General features: G+C 40.7%; 1 protein-coding gene across 5 annotated transcripts in view; it reads left to right on the top strand.

The window, feature by feature from the left end:
• pcdh15b (protocadherin-related 15b) overlaps positions 1-16,376 on the top strand; it is a 323,144-nt gene that overhangs the window by 71,891 nt on the left and 234,877 nt on the right. For all 5 annotated transcript variants that reach the window (XM_037544214.1, XM_037544216.1, XM_037544217.1 and 2 more), the window contains exons 5-6: positions 5,907-6,067; positions 8,742-8,897. In XM_037544214.1, the coding sequence (XP_037400111.1) occupies positions 5,907-6,067; positions 8,742-8,897 (317 nt within the window). The remainder of the gene's footprint in view (positions 1-5,906; positions 6,068-8,741; positions 8,898-16,376) is intronic.

Here is a 16,376-nt window from a genome sequence, read left to right on the forward strand (position 1 = left end):
TCAGTCTGGCATTTCCCCAGTTGCCAAACATGTCTTCCAAAGTCATGACGTCAGTCTTCCTTCTTTGATTTTCATGCCCTGAGTTATCATTCCCTGCTCATGTAGTTATTCCTAACGACATCGTCTGTATTGCTCAATCTGAACAGGTTGATTAGCCCAAAATGAAAAAATTCGTAGAGAAACATCTCCCAAATAATGTAATTCCACAGTAATAGCTGCATGTGTGAACGCTGATGAGATGCAGTGCATTTTTTTCCCCAAAACTAGACACCAACACAGAAGTCCAGACAATTCCTTCTTTGGACTCGAGTCCTTCTTCCTGTAAGCAAGCTTTGGCAGCGTAAAGAGGCTTACTGGGAAGACTATGCCGGACTCCAGAAAGCATTGACAGGAAGAGCATGCTGGCTTGGGCTAGGCTGCCAGCAGCACAGGGATTGGCCATTGTATGGACAAAGTGACAGTGGAGCGAAATGAACGGAGAGGATGTGAAGACGTGTGGGGAGAAATGAGTCCACAGGCTGAATGCCCAGCACAGGTGCAGTGCCAGCTTGCTGAGGTCTGGCCTGCAACAAGCCAGCTGCCAGAGGACCTCCTAGACTGGGCTAGATGTGTGCTGGGTGTGGGCTTAGCAGGACTGTCCAGCTGTTTGGAACACACATGGATGGGTCTCCAAGCTCTGAGGTCATGTTGTGTGGGTTTCTGTTGGGCTTTTTGAGGAAATGTTGGAATGATTTCACGTCACTTCAGGTGCCATAAATAAATAAAGGTGCCAAAAAGGCTTCTTTGAAGCTGTACCATAGAGGAACTACATTAGTCCCCCCCACCAAAAAAAAAAAAAAAATCAGTATCATTTCTTTGAAGAGTTTTTTTTAATGTAAATGAGATGTAAATAAGATGTTTAAAGTTTTAAGAACCTCCACATAATGTAAAGGTTCTATATTAGTTAATGGCTTTTCATAGAACCACACATCCGAGCAAAGGACCATTTAAGAACCTTTGTTTTTGAGTATTATCCTAAATTTGGGGGCAGTTGTGGGCTGGAGGTTAGGGAGCTGGCCCTGTGATCAGACGGTCGCCGGTTCGATCCCCAGTGCTGACAGTCCATGCCTGAGGTGCCCTTGAGCAAGACACCTAACCCCCAGCTGCTCCCCGGGTGCCGTGGATAGGGCTGCCCACTGCTCCGGGCAAGTTAAATGAGGAGGTGGAATTTCCCCATTTGTGGGATTAATAAAGTATCACTTAAGTGAGGCGATGGACCAATGCAGTAGTATTCATTGAAGTGTGGTCTGCTGGGAAGCGTCATCAGCAATGAAGATAAAGGCCATGACATTATTTTGAATTTCAGCTTTTTTGCACAGCATTTAACGTTAGCATCTTAAAGCAAATGATTTCTTTTTAATTAATTCCCAAAGTTTTTAAGTGGAAGGTATGTTTTGTGTAAGAAATAATGGACTTTCCTAGACATAGAGTTGCCGCTCTGAATTGTATGGAAGCCTGGTGGCAATGAACAGACTGGTGTGTTTCTCTGTATTTAAAATGTTCAGTGTGTTTGTCATGAGAACCAGAAACTGGCTAAGGCATATCGTATACATCAGGACTGCAACAGAGCATCAGTCAATTTAACAATATCAGTAATAAAAAAGAGTTGGAAACAAGTCTGTTCTATTACTAAGGTTATGTTCACAAAATAGTTTTTTCTTGTTCGCACTAAAACAGCGTTTTAAGCTTTGGGAAGAGCGTCCTCCTCGGTAAAGATTTTAAAACTCTTATCTATTTGAAAGTGCTGGCCAAGTGCGCTGGACAGCGCTGTTTTGCTGTGTTGAGCTAACGTGACTGATAAACATGTTGATTCTGTGGACCTGAAGACCTTCAGTCAATGTGTGTGTGTGTGTGTGTGTGTGTGTGTGTGTGTGTGTTTTGTAAATATGATTTAGAATATAAAGTAGGTGTTTTATGTTTGAAAACATGTTGTGCAAAAGGAGAAATAATAAAATGAATAAAGAAAGTGTTTATTTTAATAAGATTTTGAATATAGTTTTAAATATTTAATTTTAATTATTAACAAAAAAAAATAATTAAATGATTACTCACCAATGGACATAACAATGATTATCTGCAGCCCTTGTGTGTGTGTGTGTGTGTGCGCACATAAAATATTAATGCATCAACTGTAAAGGCTACTTAAACACTCAGTTTCAAATCAAGGTTAAAAAGGTCAACTATATAGTAAGGAACTGAAGATACACACACATTTTCTAAGCCATTTATCCTTCTGGGTCGCAGGGGGAGCTGGAGCCTTTCTCAGGAGTCATTGAGTGGAAGGCAGGTTACACCCTGGACAGGTCACCAGTCCATCACAGGGCAGACATACAGACACATGCATTCACACACTCACACACACACACACACACACACACACACACACACACACACACACACACACACACACACACACACACAAACAGCAGTTGCAGATAGATCAAAAAAGCAGTGATAGCTGGAAAAAAATATTTGAAGACTTAAAAAAACTGCAGTAAGTTAAGTGGTACGGATGACTTTCATTGTGCACAATGCCAAGTGTTGGCTGGAATGATGTAAAGCCATGGAAAAAGGTTGTCTGGAGTGAGGAATCTGGCACTCTGATGGACAGTCTTTGTGCTGAAATGCATTTTGCCAACATTAGAATTTGGTGGAGGAGGGATAATAATCTGGGGCTGTTTTTCAGCGTTTGGGCTCCTTTATTCCAGTGAATAGTTGTTAATGCGACAGCAAACAAAGGCATTTTAGACAATTATATGCATCCAAATCTGTTGCAACAGATTGGGAAAGGCTTTTCCTATTCCAGCATGTCTGTGCCCCTGTGTACAAAGTGAGGTCCATAGAGACCAGGCTTGCTGAATTTGGTGCCCTGACCTCCACCCCGCTATGGGATGAATCGTAATTTAACTGGCAAGCCGGCTTCTTGTCAAATGTCAGGGTACGATCTCACAAACGCTCTTTTGAATGAAGAGGCACAGAAGTTGGATCACTTGGGGAATGCTGCTTTATGACACATTATAAATGGAATAAACCTTGTCTCTTTATTTTAAGGCCCCTTATGTCCATACAATATTGTATGCCATCTTTTGATTTCGGGCATAGTCTGTACATTAAAAAATGTACGTACAGTCTTGTAGATGCATTTTCTCAGTGCTTCTGTCTGTGTTATGAAGTCCTTATGTGGATAGCCTTCCTGTAGAATGTTACTTGGTCATTTATTTAGAATATGTCTGTGTATGAATCAAGAGGTAGTGTGAAAGCAAGATGAATTCCATGTGCCTCATTCACTGAGAGCCCTCATTAATAACGGAACGAATATGGCCATCAATGAATGGATCTCAAGGAAGTTGAGCAGCAGATGCAGTGAAGTGGTTTTTACAGCAGCTGAGCACTTCACAGCCAAATGTGTACTCAAGTCACAATGAGATTAGAGATATTAAATATTGCTGATTTGTATAGAAACGACTTTCCCTTAAGGAACTTGACTGAATTTGTTCATTTGAATGTTTTGTTGTTGTTGTTGTTGTCCTGAAGATTTTATGTTTAAGTTCGGTTCCCTGTTGTGTTAGAATGACGCATCCTTCTAAAAGTCATAGTTACAGGAACAACAACCATATCAAGAAGGGAAAAGGTTGTGAACAGACTTTAAGTTGGCTTAAATACCAAGTGGATGCTAAGATGTTTCAAGGCAGCGTCCCAGGTGGTTGCTAAGGTGTTGCTGGGCTGTTACCATTGTATTCCAGGTGGTTGCTAAGATGTTGCTTGGCCATTGTTATGTTTCACACATGGTTTCTAAGGTGTTACTACGCTGTTGATATGGCGTATACATCATTTTTCAGTTTTTGACGTGATTGGACATGTCCCAAAATGACTTGGGAACATGTCTGGTTACATTGACTTACATTAAAAGTAAAGTAGGTTATGATTTTGGAGCTACAAGGTTTTCTTCTGACAGCAGCCGTATGGTAGTATGTATGTGAGTCTGTATGTCCCGTCTGAGGTGCAGTGTGTGAGATGTCCTTTGTTACACAATTTGTGACAGATTTGAATTCTCGCAACATTCATTTCTTATAGGGGAAAAAAAAGTTTGAATGAACACCTACAGTCGGTCTCAAAAGCACTCTATTCAAAGAGCACTATTCTTGTACAGGCGCTGTGATCCTGCAGAGTTTTGTGGTATTCAAGATTTGTAACCCATAAAAAAAACTAAACAGAAAAGTAAAACAAAGAGCAGTAACTTTGTCAAGCCAGCTTAATTACTGAATACAGTTTACAGGTAAACAACATTTGTAAGCAAGCCTGTAAGACAGTAAGTTTACATCAGGCGGTTGACAGTGTGAGTGTTTTTCAGAAAAGACTATAATAGGCTTTTGAGAACGAGACTTTCCAGAATTGAAATGTTGAGTTGTGCAGCTTCAGTTCCCTGAAATTTGTCAGCAGAGAGCAGTAAGGTGTTAAGAAGCGTGAAAGCACTGACTACAGGTGACAGGTTGGTGAAAGAGCTGTGCACAAACACAAATCCAATGCATTCACTTCCTTTCACATAATACTTATCTACTCAATGTCAAAGCTTCTCCAAACCACAGTTGGAGGAGCTCTCTACATAACATAAAACCAACTGATTAAAGTTAGAAGTATGGATGGTTAGAAGTCCAGCTTAATGTTTGAGACAATGACCCTTAGAAGTTCTTGAATTATTGTTAGTTGTTGTTATTGTGCTATGCAGTGTAATTATCATGTGTAAGTTATGTAACTACATTTACTTTAGTTTTTCATTCTGTATCAGCAGCTTCAAGTCTGTGAACGAGACTGTATGCTAGAGATGCCATGATACCAATTTTTCTGGACACATAACAATGCCAATACTCTGATGACTGCTTTGTTGATGGTGGCTGTTTATTTTACTTTCCATAACTGGGGTGGCTAGAAGAATGGCCATGGTTAATATTAGTGTGGCTCTGGAAGGCTATGACCATCCCTTGGCTATGCTCCTGGCCATAACATCAGTGTTTTATTTTACTGCATTTGTAATATTATACAATTATTTACAGTTAATTTCCAATTGTTACAATATGTAGTTTATGCCTCTATTAACATCTGCTCAGAATTGCCATATCTGTGCACCCAGTACAGATTACACCATGCTTTTGTTATTGTGGTTGATAACCATGAGTTGTAAGAGTTATGTAGACCTAATGTCTTTAGTGAACGGGCTCAGTTGCTGGCAGTTAACAGAGCTTACCTATTCAAATGTTCTAAGTTGATCCAACATAATGCCAAACAAAAACACTTCACAAAAAATGCCAACTGGCTGACATGGATGGTGTTTTTACAATAATTTTGCATGTGTGTATGAATGGGGTGGTTGGATGTTAATATTTGGTACATTTCTTAAAGAAAAAAGCAAGTGAAACTGGAGCCAGCACTTTCAGATTTAGTCATCATCAAATAAAGGCCATTATGTTGTGTAATTTCAGCGGCAGAACGGCATTTTTGCCTGGAGTTTGTTGTATTCTTTTTTTTTAAGGTGTGCGTCCACTGAGGCAATAAATTATTCAAACGTTGCAGAAGCGATTTTCATTCTTATGCAGAAATATTTGGCTCAAGTTACATGAATAAAGTCTGATGATTTGCCTAATATATGTTCAGTTCAACCTTTCTCTTGAAACAGAAAACAAATTCCAAAATTAGGAGATATATATATATATATAGGAATAATGTAAGAATGTAAGAATTTTATTCAAATAAATGGTCTTTGTCCTTTGCTAAATTACTTGGTAAGGAAATGTTGACTGGACTGTACTGAATCTGTATTGATAATTATGTAGTAATGGCAAATTATAAAATTGCTGTTTCTCTTGGCTCAGGGACTCTTCTGGTAGAGAACATGCAGATCAACGGGCGAGCTGAAGATCCAGATAGAACCATCTCTTTATCCCTAAGAGACAACTACAACTACTGGGTCATCTTGGACCCAGTCAAACAACGCCTTTACCTTAACAGCACTGGAAGAGTTTTGGATCGTGATGTAAGTGACCAAGATGTTCAGTTGTTCAGTGTCGATTTGAACAAAAAAAAAAACCATTTACATAATGTCCCCCTTTAACCCATATGTAGACCTTCTGCATGTTTGTTATGTAAATTTCCTTGTTTAATTTTACACTGGAGCTGTTCACAGCAAATGTAAGCTTCTAGCCTAACATTAGCATTGTGTAAATGCCTCATCACACATTTGGCTCAAATGTACTACTTTCTTGTGCTGAATGACATACTATTATCTATAATAATAAAATAACTTAGGAATTTAGGAATTTTTATGTAACCAACATATATCATGTAAAGTGCAAAAAAAAACTCCACAATTATGGCCGATCATCCATCCTCTGAGAAAAAATCACTTGCTCAGTACTTTTAAATTATTCATCATCGTTGTTAACCACTTAGTCCAGATGGGGTTGCGGTAGCAGTTGGGAGAGTAGAGAATCCCAGATGAGCCAGATGAGCAACTTTCTCCAGCTCATTCCCAGGGACCCCAAGCTGCTCCCAGGCCCGCTTGGAGATGTAATCCCTCCAGCGGGTCCTAGGACGACCCTGGGGTCTTATGCAAGTAGGCCGTGCCTGGTACACCCCCACCGGGAGGCGTCCAGGTGGCATCCGAATCAAATGCCCGAACCACCTCAGCTGGTTCCTCTCAATGCGGAGGAGCAGCGGCTCTACTCCGAGCTTCTCCTGGGTGGCCGAGCTCCTCACCCTATCCACCACTTGTATTCGCAATCTCATTCTTTCGGTCATTACCCGTAGGTCATTACCCGTAGCATTACCCGTAGCTCTCGTATCCGAGAGGCCAATCTCACAATCCCTCTTCCCATCACTCGTGAACAAGAACCTCAAGATACTTAAACTCCTCCACCTGGGGCAAGTCCTTTCCCCTGACCTGGAGTGGGCATGCCATCCTTTTCTGGGCTAAGACCATGGATTCAGACTTGGAGGTGCTGATCCGCATACCAACCGCTTCACACTCTGCTGCAAACCGCTCCTGTGAGTGCTGGAGGCAACCATGTGATCCAGCCAAAAGAACAACATTGTCTGCAAATAGCAGAGATACCACTCTCCGGCCTCCACACATAATCAATCAATCAATCAACCTTTATTTTGACTCGGAAGTACATTGAGGGCAACCCTCATTTTCAATGTAGCCGAGCATTTACAAAAACAGGGATTGACATGACAAAGAAAATAATAACTACATTTAATCATTTTAAATTAAAAGAAATTTTAAAATAACAGTGAATAAAAGATAAAAGTAGATGAAAATAGAACTTGAGATTTAAATGATAAGAAATTAAGATCAAGTGTAGATAAGAAATTAGTAAGGTAATCAGCTGATCGTCAACTAAAACGCTTGTTGGAAAAAGGGGGGAATTATTTTTTACTATTTTCCAGAAGTTTTGAGGGTTTCTAGTGCTGGTGATTAAGCTAAAGTAATATTCTGATTCAGCTTTTCTAACAGCAGAAGTACTTTTATTTCTCAGCTGTCTAAAGGTGAGCCAATGGTCTCTCTCCCCTGAGCGTCTAGCAGTTGACCAGGCTTTATTTCTGGCCTTAAATAATGAGGAAACTTCACCCGTAAACCAGGGACTTTATCTGTCTCTGATTCTTGACTTTTTGAATGGGGCATGTTTGTTTACCACTGTTAGGAAAGTTTTACTGAAGTGGTTTAGTGCCACATATTTCCTTTAAGTGATCGGATGCCAGTTGAGGTTAAAATCACCAAGGACCAGCAATTCAGAAGCACTAAATTTGGATAAAAGGTCCGCTAATTCCTCGACTGCAGAGTGTGGGGCAGAGGGAGGCCTGTATATCCCAATTAAAACAAAAGAGTTATTTTTTCCGAGTGAAACCTGGAGGGCTAAGAACTCCTAACATTTTCTTAGTATAACATAATTTCATTGGAAGCGAAAGGAAAACGTTCTTAAGTTTTAGTGGAAGTTCATGGAACAAGAATTCTGTTTTTCTGTTTTTGCATAAATTGATGGGATTGAATTAGAACTGATTGACTGTATTTATTTGATGAATGCACAGCAGCCATTATACACACTTTACGTCATTGAGGATCAAAACACAATAAAGCCCTATAGCTTATTTTCACTGTGGTCCTCTTCATATAAAACACACAAACAAATTGAACATCACAGAACAAAAGGCACAACACAATGCAAAACATACCAAGATGATAGAAAACAGAGTGGCTTTCTTAATTAAATGATTTATAGTTGCAAAACATAAAACATAAAAATCTGAAACTCAACTTGCTTACATATTGCTAGAGAACCATTGTTTTAAACCCAGTTTAAAAGTTTTGATGGCAGCTGGCTTTTTAAAATTAAGCAAAAAATAAGTGGGGAGGCAAGGTTTTGTTCTGAAAGCGATGATAAGTTTCCATTCCTTGTTAGCCTGGTAGCTTCCGTGCAAAACTAAGTACATAAACATGCTGGCTGATCGACCAGTTCTGGCAAAAAATTGTTTTATTTTTGGCTGACCCTTTGATGTTTCTCACTAAAGCACTCTTGATTCCCTTTTGAAAGTTTGACAGAAAAGATTTTCCAGATCCAAGTTGAGATTGTTAATGACAATGCAAAGAGTAAATGTTCATATCTGATCAAATAGCTAAATTCCAACTAACCTCCGTTATTTTCTTTCAGCCTCCTTCCTACATTCATTCGATAGTAGTGCAGGTCCAGTGCACCAATGAACTAGTTGGTACGGTGATTCTCCATGAGGTGCGGATTGTTGTGAGAGATCGCAACGACAACACCCCTCGATTCCAGCAGCCACGATACTACGTGGCTATTAATGAGGTGAGTTCCTCTAAGTAGTCCAATGAATGTCTGGCTTTCACACGTCTCAGAAGTACCTCTTCCTTGTTACTTGGTGTCTGTGTTCAGGTTTGTGCTGGGCTCTTGAACAGTTGTTGAAACTCACAGTGCACTGATGATGGGTGGTCAAGGACTGTAAATGCAGTCTGTTGAGTTGTGGACATGCAGAGGTTATTTGCGGCCTTTGAGGCAAATTAAGATCACTTGAAAGCTTTGGCGCCAAAGCGCGTGGCTGCTAAATCTTATTTAGTGTGAACACGGTATGACAGACCACATGCTGTGGATATTTGTCTTCACTTCTATGGTTTTTATACAGGATATCTTACACTGTCAGCAGAGCATGCTGCGTCATGTCACAATAATATAGAGCAGTGGGTTTCAGCCTGTGGGCCAGTTCTGCGATGTAGCTGTTTTTTATTTGTTTATTTTTGCAGAATTTATACACATGCTCAAATTAATTATTTTGAATCATTTATAAATAAATTTCATCAAAGAACAGAAAATGAGTAACTGAGGTTTTTTTTTTTTTAAATAAAGCTTTAAAGCAAACAAATTATGCCGTCAGTTGGAGGCTAAACAAATATGCATGTAAACCTACTAAACCGAGCCAGAGCTTTCTTCAGCATGTCATCCAGCACTTGGTATCTGCCAAACAAAATAACCTAACCGTTAGATGAGTTTGAAAATGTTCAGTTGTTTATTAGTGTTTTTTTACGGTATATTATGAAGTCAAGCAAAACTGACAGGGAACATAGATTTTTCTGTTATATTTGTTTGCATATCAAATTATATGGTTGGTTAAATTTGTGGTCTTTTGTGGGATGCGATTTATTTCTCCTGCTTTGAGAAGTTTGGAGACACTTTTCAAATAACATTTTTCTTAAATAATTCGCTTTTTATGTTGTAACTTACACTGTCACAAAATAATTGTGAAATGCCTTAAACATTATAGATAAAAATGACATATAAAAGACAAGTTAGGTTTATTTTAAAGGTAACTGAAACTGTCATTCTGTAATTTGCGGTACACAGAAGTGTAAGTAATGAATTACATTTACTCAGAGGTGTAAGTAATGAATTACATTTACTCAGAGGTGTGAGTAATGAATTACATTTACTCAGAGGTGTAAGTAATGAATTACATTTACTCAGAGGTGTGAGTAATGAATTACATTTACTCAGAGGTGTGAGTAATGAATTACATTTACTCAGAGGTGTGAGTAATGAATTACATTTACTCAGAGGTGTGAGTAATGAATTACATTTACTCAGAGGTGTGAGTAATGAATTACATTTACTCAGAGGTGTAAGTAATGAATTACATTTACTCAGAGGTGTAAGTAATGAATTACATTTACTCAGAGGTGTGAGTAATGAATTACATTTACTCAGAGGTGTGAGTAATGAATTACATTTACTCAGAGGTGTGAGTAATGAATTACATTTACTCAGAGATGTAAGTAATGAATTACATTTACTCTTAATACTGTAGTTTGAGTAGTTTTACCTACAACGATACTTTTCTGAGTATAATTAAATTATAGTATTTTTACTCTTGCTTGAGTTCATTTTTAATGAATGTATTTTTACTTCACTATAATTTTCATAACGTTGCAGAGTAAAAGTAAATGATGCGCGTATCAGCTCAGAAACCAAACGAACGACTCACAGTTAAATTTAAAACATTCACCAATCAAAAAACAGCAGGTTCGGCAGGAAAAACACTACAGATGTGTTCAGTTTAGTGGAGTAAGAGAAGAACTGAGCCAGCACACTCGAGGAACAGACCACGTCCAAACGGTCATCTGTATTCATTTTCACACACAGTAAAGAAAACGGCGTTATTATCAGCGTCCTGTTAACAGCAGGACTTTCAATAAACTAACATTATTAGTTAAGCAATCTACTCAGAGTTTTGAAACTTAAATTTTTCTCTTAAATGAAATTAATTAAACAGTGACATCCTCTGCACACTATGTACACTACATTGCCAAAAGTATTTGCTTGTCTGGCTTCACACACATATGAACTTGAGTGACATCCCATTCTTAATCCATAGGGTTTAATATGTCGGCCCACCCTTTGCAGCTATAACAGCTTCAACTCTTCTGGGAAGGCTTTCCACAAGGGTTAGGAGTGTGTTTATGGGAATTTGAACATTCTTCTCCAGTCAAGTTCCACACCAAACTGGCTCATCCGTGTCTTTATGGACCTGCTTTGTGCACTGGTGGTCATGTTGGAGCAGGAAGGGGCTGTCCCCAAACTGTTCCCACAAAGTTGGGAGCATGAAATTGTCCAAAATCTCTCTGTGCTGAAGCTTTAAGAGTTCCTTTCACTGGAACTAAGGGGCCGAGCCCAACTCCTGAAAAACAACCCCACACCATGATCCCCCCTCCACCAAACTTTACACTCAGCACACTGCAGTCAGACAAGTACCGTCTCCCGGCAACCACCAAACCCATACTCGTCCATCGGATTCCCAGACAGAGAAGCGTGATTGGTCGCTCCAGAGAACACGTCTCCACTGCTCTAGAGTCCAGTGGCGGCGCTTTACTCCACTGCATTCCACGCTTTGCATTGCGCTTGGTGATGTAAGGCTTAGATGCAGCTGCTCGGCCATGGAAACCCATTCCATGAAGCTCTCTACGCTGTTCTTGAGCTGATCTGAAGGCCACATGAAGTTTGGAGGTCTGTAGTGATGGACTCTGCAGAAAGTCGGTGACCTCTGCGCACTATGCCCCTCAGCATCCGCTGACCCCGCTCTGTCATTTTACGTGGCCGACCACTTCATGGCTGAGTTGCTGTCGTTCCCAATCGCTTCCACTTTGTTATAATCCCACTGACAGTCGACTGTGGAATATTTAGCAGTGAGGAAATTTCACGACTGGACTTGCTGCACAGGTGGCGTCCGATCACGGTACCACGCTGGAATTCACTGAGCTCCTGAGAGCGTCCCATTCTTTCACTAATGTCTGTAGAAGCAGTCTGCAGGCCGAGGGGCTCGGCTTTATACACCTGTGGCCATGGAAGTGACTGGAACACCTGAATTCAATGATTCGGATGGGTGACTGAAAACTTTTGGAAATATAACATACAAACACAAAACATACAATTATTCATATGGGCACCCGTTCCGTTTCTCCTTCATCATCACACTTCAGTAATCCAGTAGTTTTTAATGGATGCCAGTAACTGAGAAACAGCCAAGATACAGGGTTTGTGAGGATTCTTCTCCTGCAAGAAAGGCATTTATATACATATTAATTTTTATAGATATAAGTTATTGAAATGACTGTGCTTGAGTGAAATCGAGCAAAATACACACAAAACATTGTAATATCTGTTTTGTGTTAAAGAGACATAATAAAAAAAAACATTGCTGTTGTAAATATGCTTACTCATCTCTTGCAGCGGTGGTGCAGGGGTCTCTAGAGCAGGGGTGCACAACTCTGGTCCTGGAAGTCCAGTGTCCAGCACAGTTGGATAATTCTCCATAAATCACATTAAACCTGGCAAGTAACAGATGAGTTGAATTAGCTCTGTCTGAGCAGTCACCAGACTGACGGACTGAAGTTGTCCGGCCCTCCAGGACTGAAGTTGTCCATCCCTGCTCTAGAGAGTTCTGGGTTTAAGGATGAGGGAAACCTCCTGATGATATATCATGAAGGTAAAAGTAAGTTTTGAAAGACTACAAGTGCTTTGGGCTGGATAGCTGGGGTTGGGCTATTTTATTTTTATTTATTTATTTTTTTAATAATTTTCAGGTTAGGACTACATTAGCCTCTTGATCACTGGCGAGGAGTCAGGATTTGCACAGTGCATGCTGGGTATTGTTGCGAGAGAAGAGAATTCTGTCAGACCAGCAAGTCTCAGGGGGGCAGTGCAGCAGTAAGAACTACATAACAGGCAGAAATTCTCTTTAAACTGAACCTTTGCGAGTTAAATTAGGAAAGTCATGGTAAGAAAATTCAAATTTCAAAACAAGATGACGTGTTTTTCACAGCCTGAGTGCGTCTAAATACTTGTTCAAATGCTGTTGAAAGACTGCTTCTGTAGATGTTTGAAGCTGTGCATAGGTGGAGTATTTCCCACCAGCACTCGATGGGCGCTCCTCCCCTAATCATGGACAGCTGATGATGGTTTAGGGAGGAGCGCCAGCAGCCTAAGATTGGCTCTCTAAAGGACGCAGGCCTTTAAGCCTTATGCTCAGAGAGAGAAAGGGATAGACAAGGACCTGGAAGACTCTTTAAAGTAAGAAGCCTGATTGATTTGTTTATGCTTGCATCTTTTTTAGTGTATGAATAAAACACTTTGGTTCACTGGAGCTGGTGCTTCTCTGAGCTTCCATTGTTTCAAGATTTCCCAGTCAGTATACTCGGCCCTTCCCTAGCTTGTTGCCACAATGTTAAAGTTAAATAAGTTGCATTGTGGTAGGTTGTTGGAATCAGGCTGCCAGCCTTGCTCCCTGCTGGGTGGGGATGGTAACATGTGCACTTGGAGGCTTTTGCCTAATTGAAAGTTGTTCCCTGGGGAGCTGTCAGCGCAGATTTCCCTCATTAGAAGGCAGCCTCAGAGAGTGGCAGACAGCTTTCCCCACAAGCTGTTGCACAGCGCAAAAAACGCTGGCCGCTATTCCACGCTATTGATTTCAGCCTGGGGTCGGAAGCGCCGGACTGACAGGCAGATAAGGAGTTCGGCGGACCCCAGTCTATCAGTCAAACACGGCTTTGCGCTGATAGGGTTTAACTCTGCAGGGGAAAGTGGCTATTGTGCCTGGCAAAAGATGGGCAGAAATGGGTTATAATAGTTGGGGAAGCATTTGATGGATGCACTGATGTAGGTGGCATATACGTCAGTGTGGATATGGAGGTTTCAGAGAACAATAAGATGTGCTTTTCACATCTTTACCGGTTTTCACAAATCGTTAGGAGTAGTGCTTTGGTCAGGATTCAGATTTGATATGAAGTCAAATACCTCGGTACATATTGCCCAAGTTTTACCCAACAGAATTCTGTCTGAATTCACTGTAACTCAGCAAAATTCTGTCTGAAACCAATTGTAACCTGGCAGAATTCTGTTTAAACCCGACCATAACTCGACAATCATCTGAGCTTGACTGTAATCTAACAAAAATTTGTCTGTAACCTGACAAGCATCTGTCTGAACCCAGTCATAATCCAACAGAGTTCTCTTTATGGTCATCCCAAATGTAACCCAACAAAATTCTGTCCCAGCTCGTCCCGTGTCCTTTGTAATCCTGACAAGTTCTGTCTGAACCCCACAATAAACTGATAAATTCTGTGTGAGCCAACTCATTTCAACCCAAAAGCAACTTAACGAAATTCTGTCTGAACCCTGATCATAAAATTCTGTCCCAGCCCAACCCGTATCCTGTGTAAACCTGATAAGTGCCTGATAAAATTCTGTCTGAACCAGAACCATAACCTGACAAAGATGTCTGAAAATTTACTGTAACCTGACACAATTCTGTCCCAACCTGACTATATCTTAAATGAACCTCACTGTAACCTGAAAAAATTCTGTCTGAACCTCACGAAACTCTGTTTGAACCCGACTGTAACCCAGCAGAACCATCTCATTTCAACCCAAATGTAACCTGACTGTATCCTGTGAAATTCTGTCTGAACCCTGACTATAACCTGGCAGAAGTCTGCCCCAGCCTGACTGTGTCCTGTGTGAACTCCGCAACTAATACATCCAATTCTGTTGCAACCACCTGTAGCCCAGTACCTAGCCTGACCAAGTTCAAAGAAAAACTCAAAAGACTTCTATTTCAGTCTTCAGAACAAAAAGAATACCCCAATCATCTGCTTTCTGATATGAAACGCAGCATATTTTGGCACTCATTGGCTATTGACAATTGCCCATTATGAATGTATTAATTAATCAGTATCTTTAAACAATATTCTACATGTTTTTAGTGAAGGTAAAATTCACACAGTGCTTTGTTCTCATGCTGACCTTGTGGAACTCTGGACCAACAATACGGTTGACTCTAGAGAGCAAGATTAAAAGCCGTTTAAGATAATAAAAGGTGAATGCACTAATAAGGTTGGACGGAAAAATGAGTGTGACCGAAGGCTGAAATATGAAATTTAAATTTGACCTCCGACAAACATAAATTGGGACTTTTATGGCGTCTAAAGCCGACCAAACTCAACGTAAATAGTCGAGGCAACTTTGCAGTTTTGTATTGATGTCGGTGTCATGCTTTTCATTCATCGTGGCTCTTTCTCATAACGTGCTTCATTTATTTATTTCATTTATTAACGCTGTGCTAGAACGTTTGCTTTAGCTTAGCATGGCTGCACAGGTATGCTCACCTGATGCGAATAAGCAGTGTGACCGATAGGCCCTGTGTTTTCTGCTTTCCATGACATGACGTGACAACGAGAGGAGACGAAACGATTCATCATTTAATAGAGACTAGCCCAGTGCTGGTCCCCTACGTAATGCATGCCCCTATGTTTGTGCCCCTCTTTGATGCTGATAGATGACTTCCACGCCCTGCAACAGATAGGCAATCTTGGTTCCCATCAGACTTGTCTGTTTACTGTAGATCTTAAATGAAGTCAGTAATGCATATTCTTTTTTTTACCCCCTTCAGCACTTTTGTGTCATCATTTGAGAAAACAGAAGTGCTGTTTCTTATAAAAATGAGCAGAAATCACATTTGACTGCGTCCAGGTTGCTTCCCTCCGTCCATGATGGCTGAGATTTTATCCGCGAGGTTCTTTCCAGGTTTCTTACAGATTTTTTTATACTTTTCTTTATTTAACTGCTTCTTTTGTGGGGTTTTGGGGGAGTTTTTTTTAAAGCCTTTCGGAGTAGAGCAGCAGCACAGGAACTAATACCTGAGCTTCTCAATGCTTCCTTGGCAGGCCCATGGCTATTACCTCCTATTTTACTTCCTCTTTTCCTGAGAGGCTCTCAGCAGCAGGGGCCGCTCCTATGACAGCCCGACAACGAGCGGGCGCTTTCTTTTCTTCCTTTTGCCGGCCTCATCCATCAGCTCCCGGTGTCAGAGGGGGGATTGGAGTTCAGAACAGCGGTCAAGGCGCTTTTGCCACGGGGAGCTGGCCTTCTGGCTAGTCTGGATGATGAAATGCAAGCAGTGGTCTAGAACCTAACAAAGCTGCAGTGCTAACCAATTCACTATTGGTTGTGAGCGCATTCGGAAACATAAGATGTTTCTTTGTTGTTTCACAATGAAAGGAATTTCAGTTGTGTTGGCGTCAGCTCGGGCAAAGCCTGTGTTAGTTTTCACCCCCTTATCGCTGGTAGTATCATGTGATGGGCGCAGTCCTCACCACCGGTGCAATAATTGACAGAGATTGATTGACACAGATAAGACATGAAGATGAAGTAGATCGTTCACTTACATGCTCTGAAGACGTCCTTCACCAAGTTTTGACTCAGTTCTCTTTGAATAGTCTTTCA

This window comes from Pygocentrus nattereri, chromosome 13 (genome assembly GCF_015220715.1).
Source record: "Pygocentrus nattereri isolate fPygNat1 chromosome 13, fPygNat1.pri, whole genome shotgun sequence".
NCBI classification, from domain to species: Eukaryota; Metazoa; Chordata; class Actinopteri; order Characiformes; family Serrasalmidae; genus Pygocentrus; species Pygocentrus nattereri.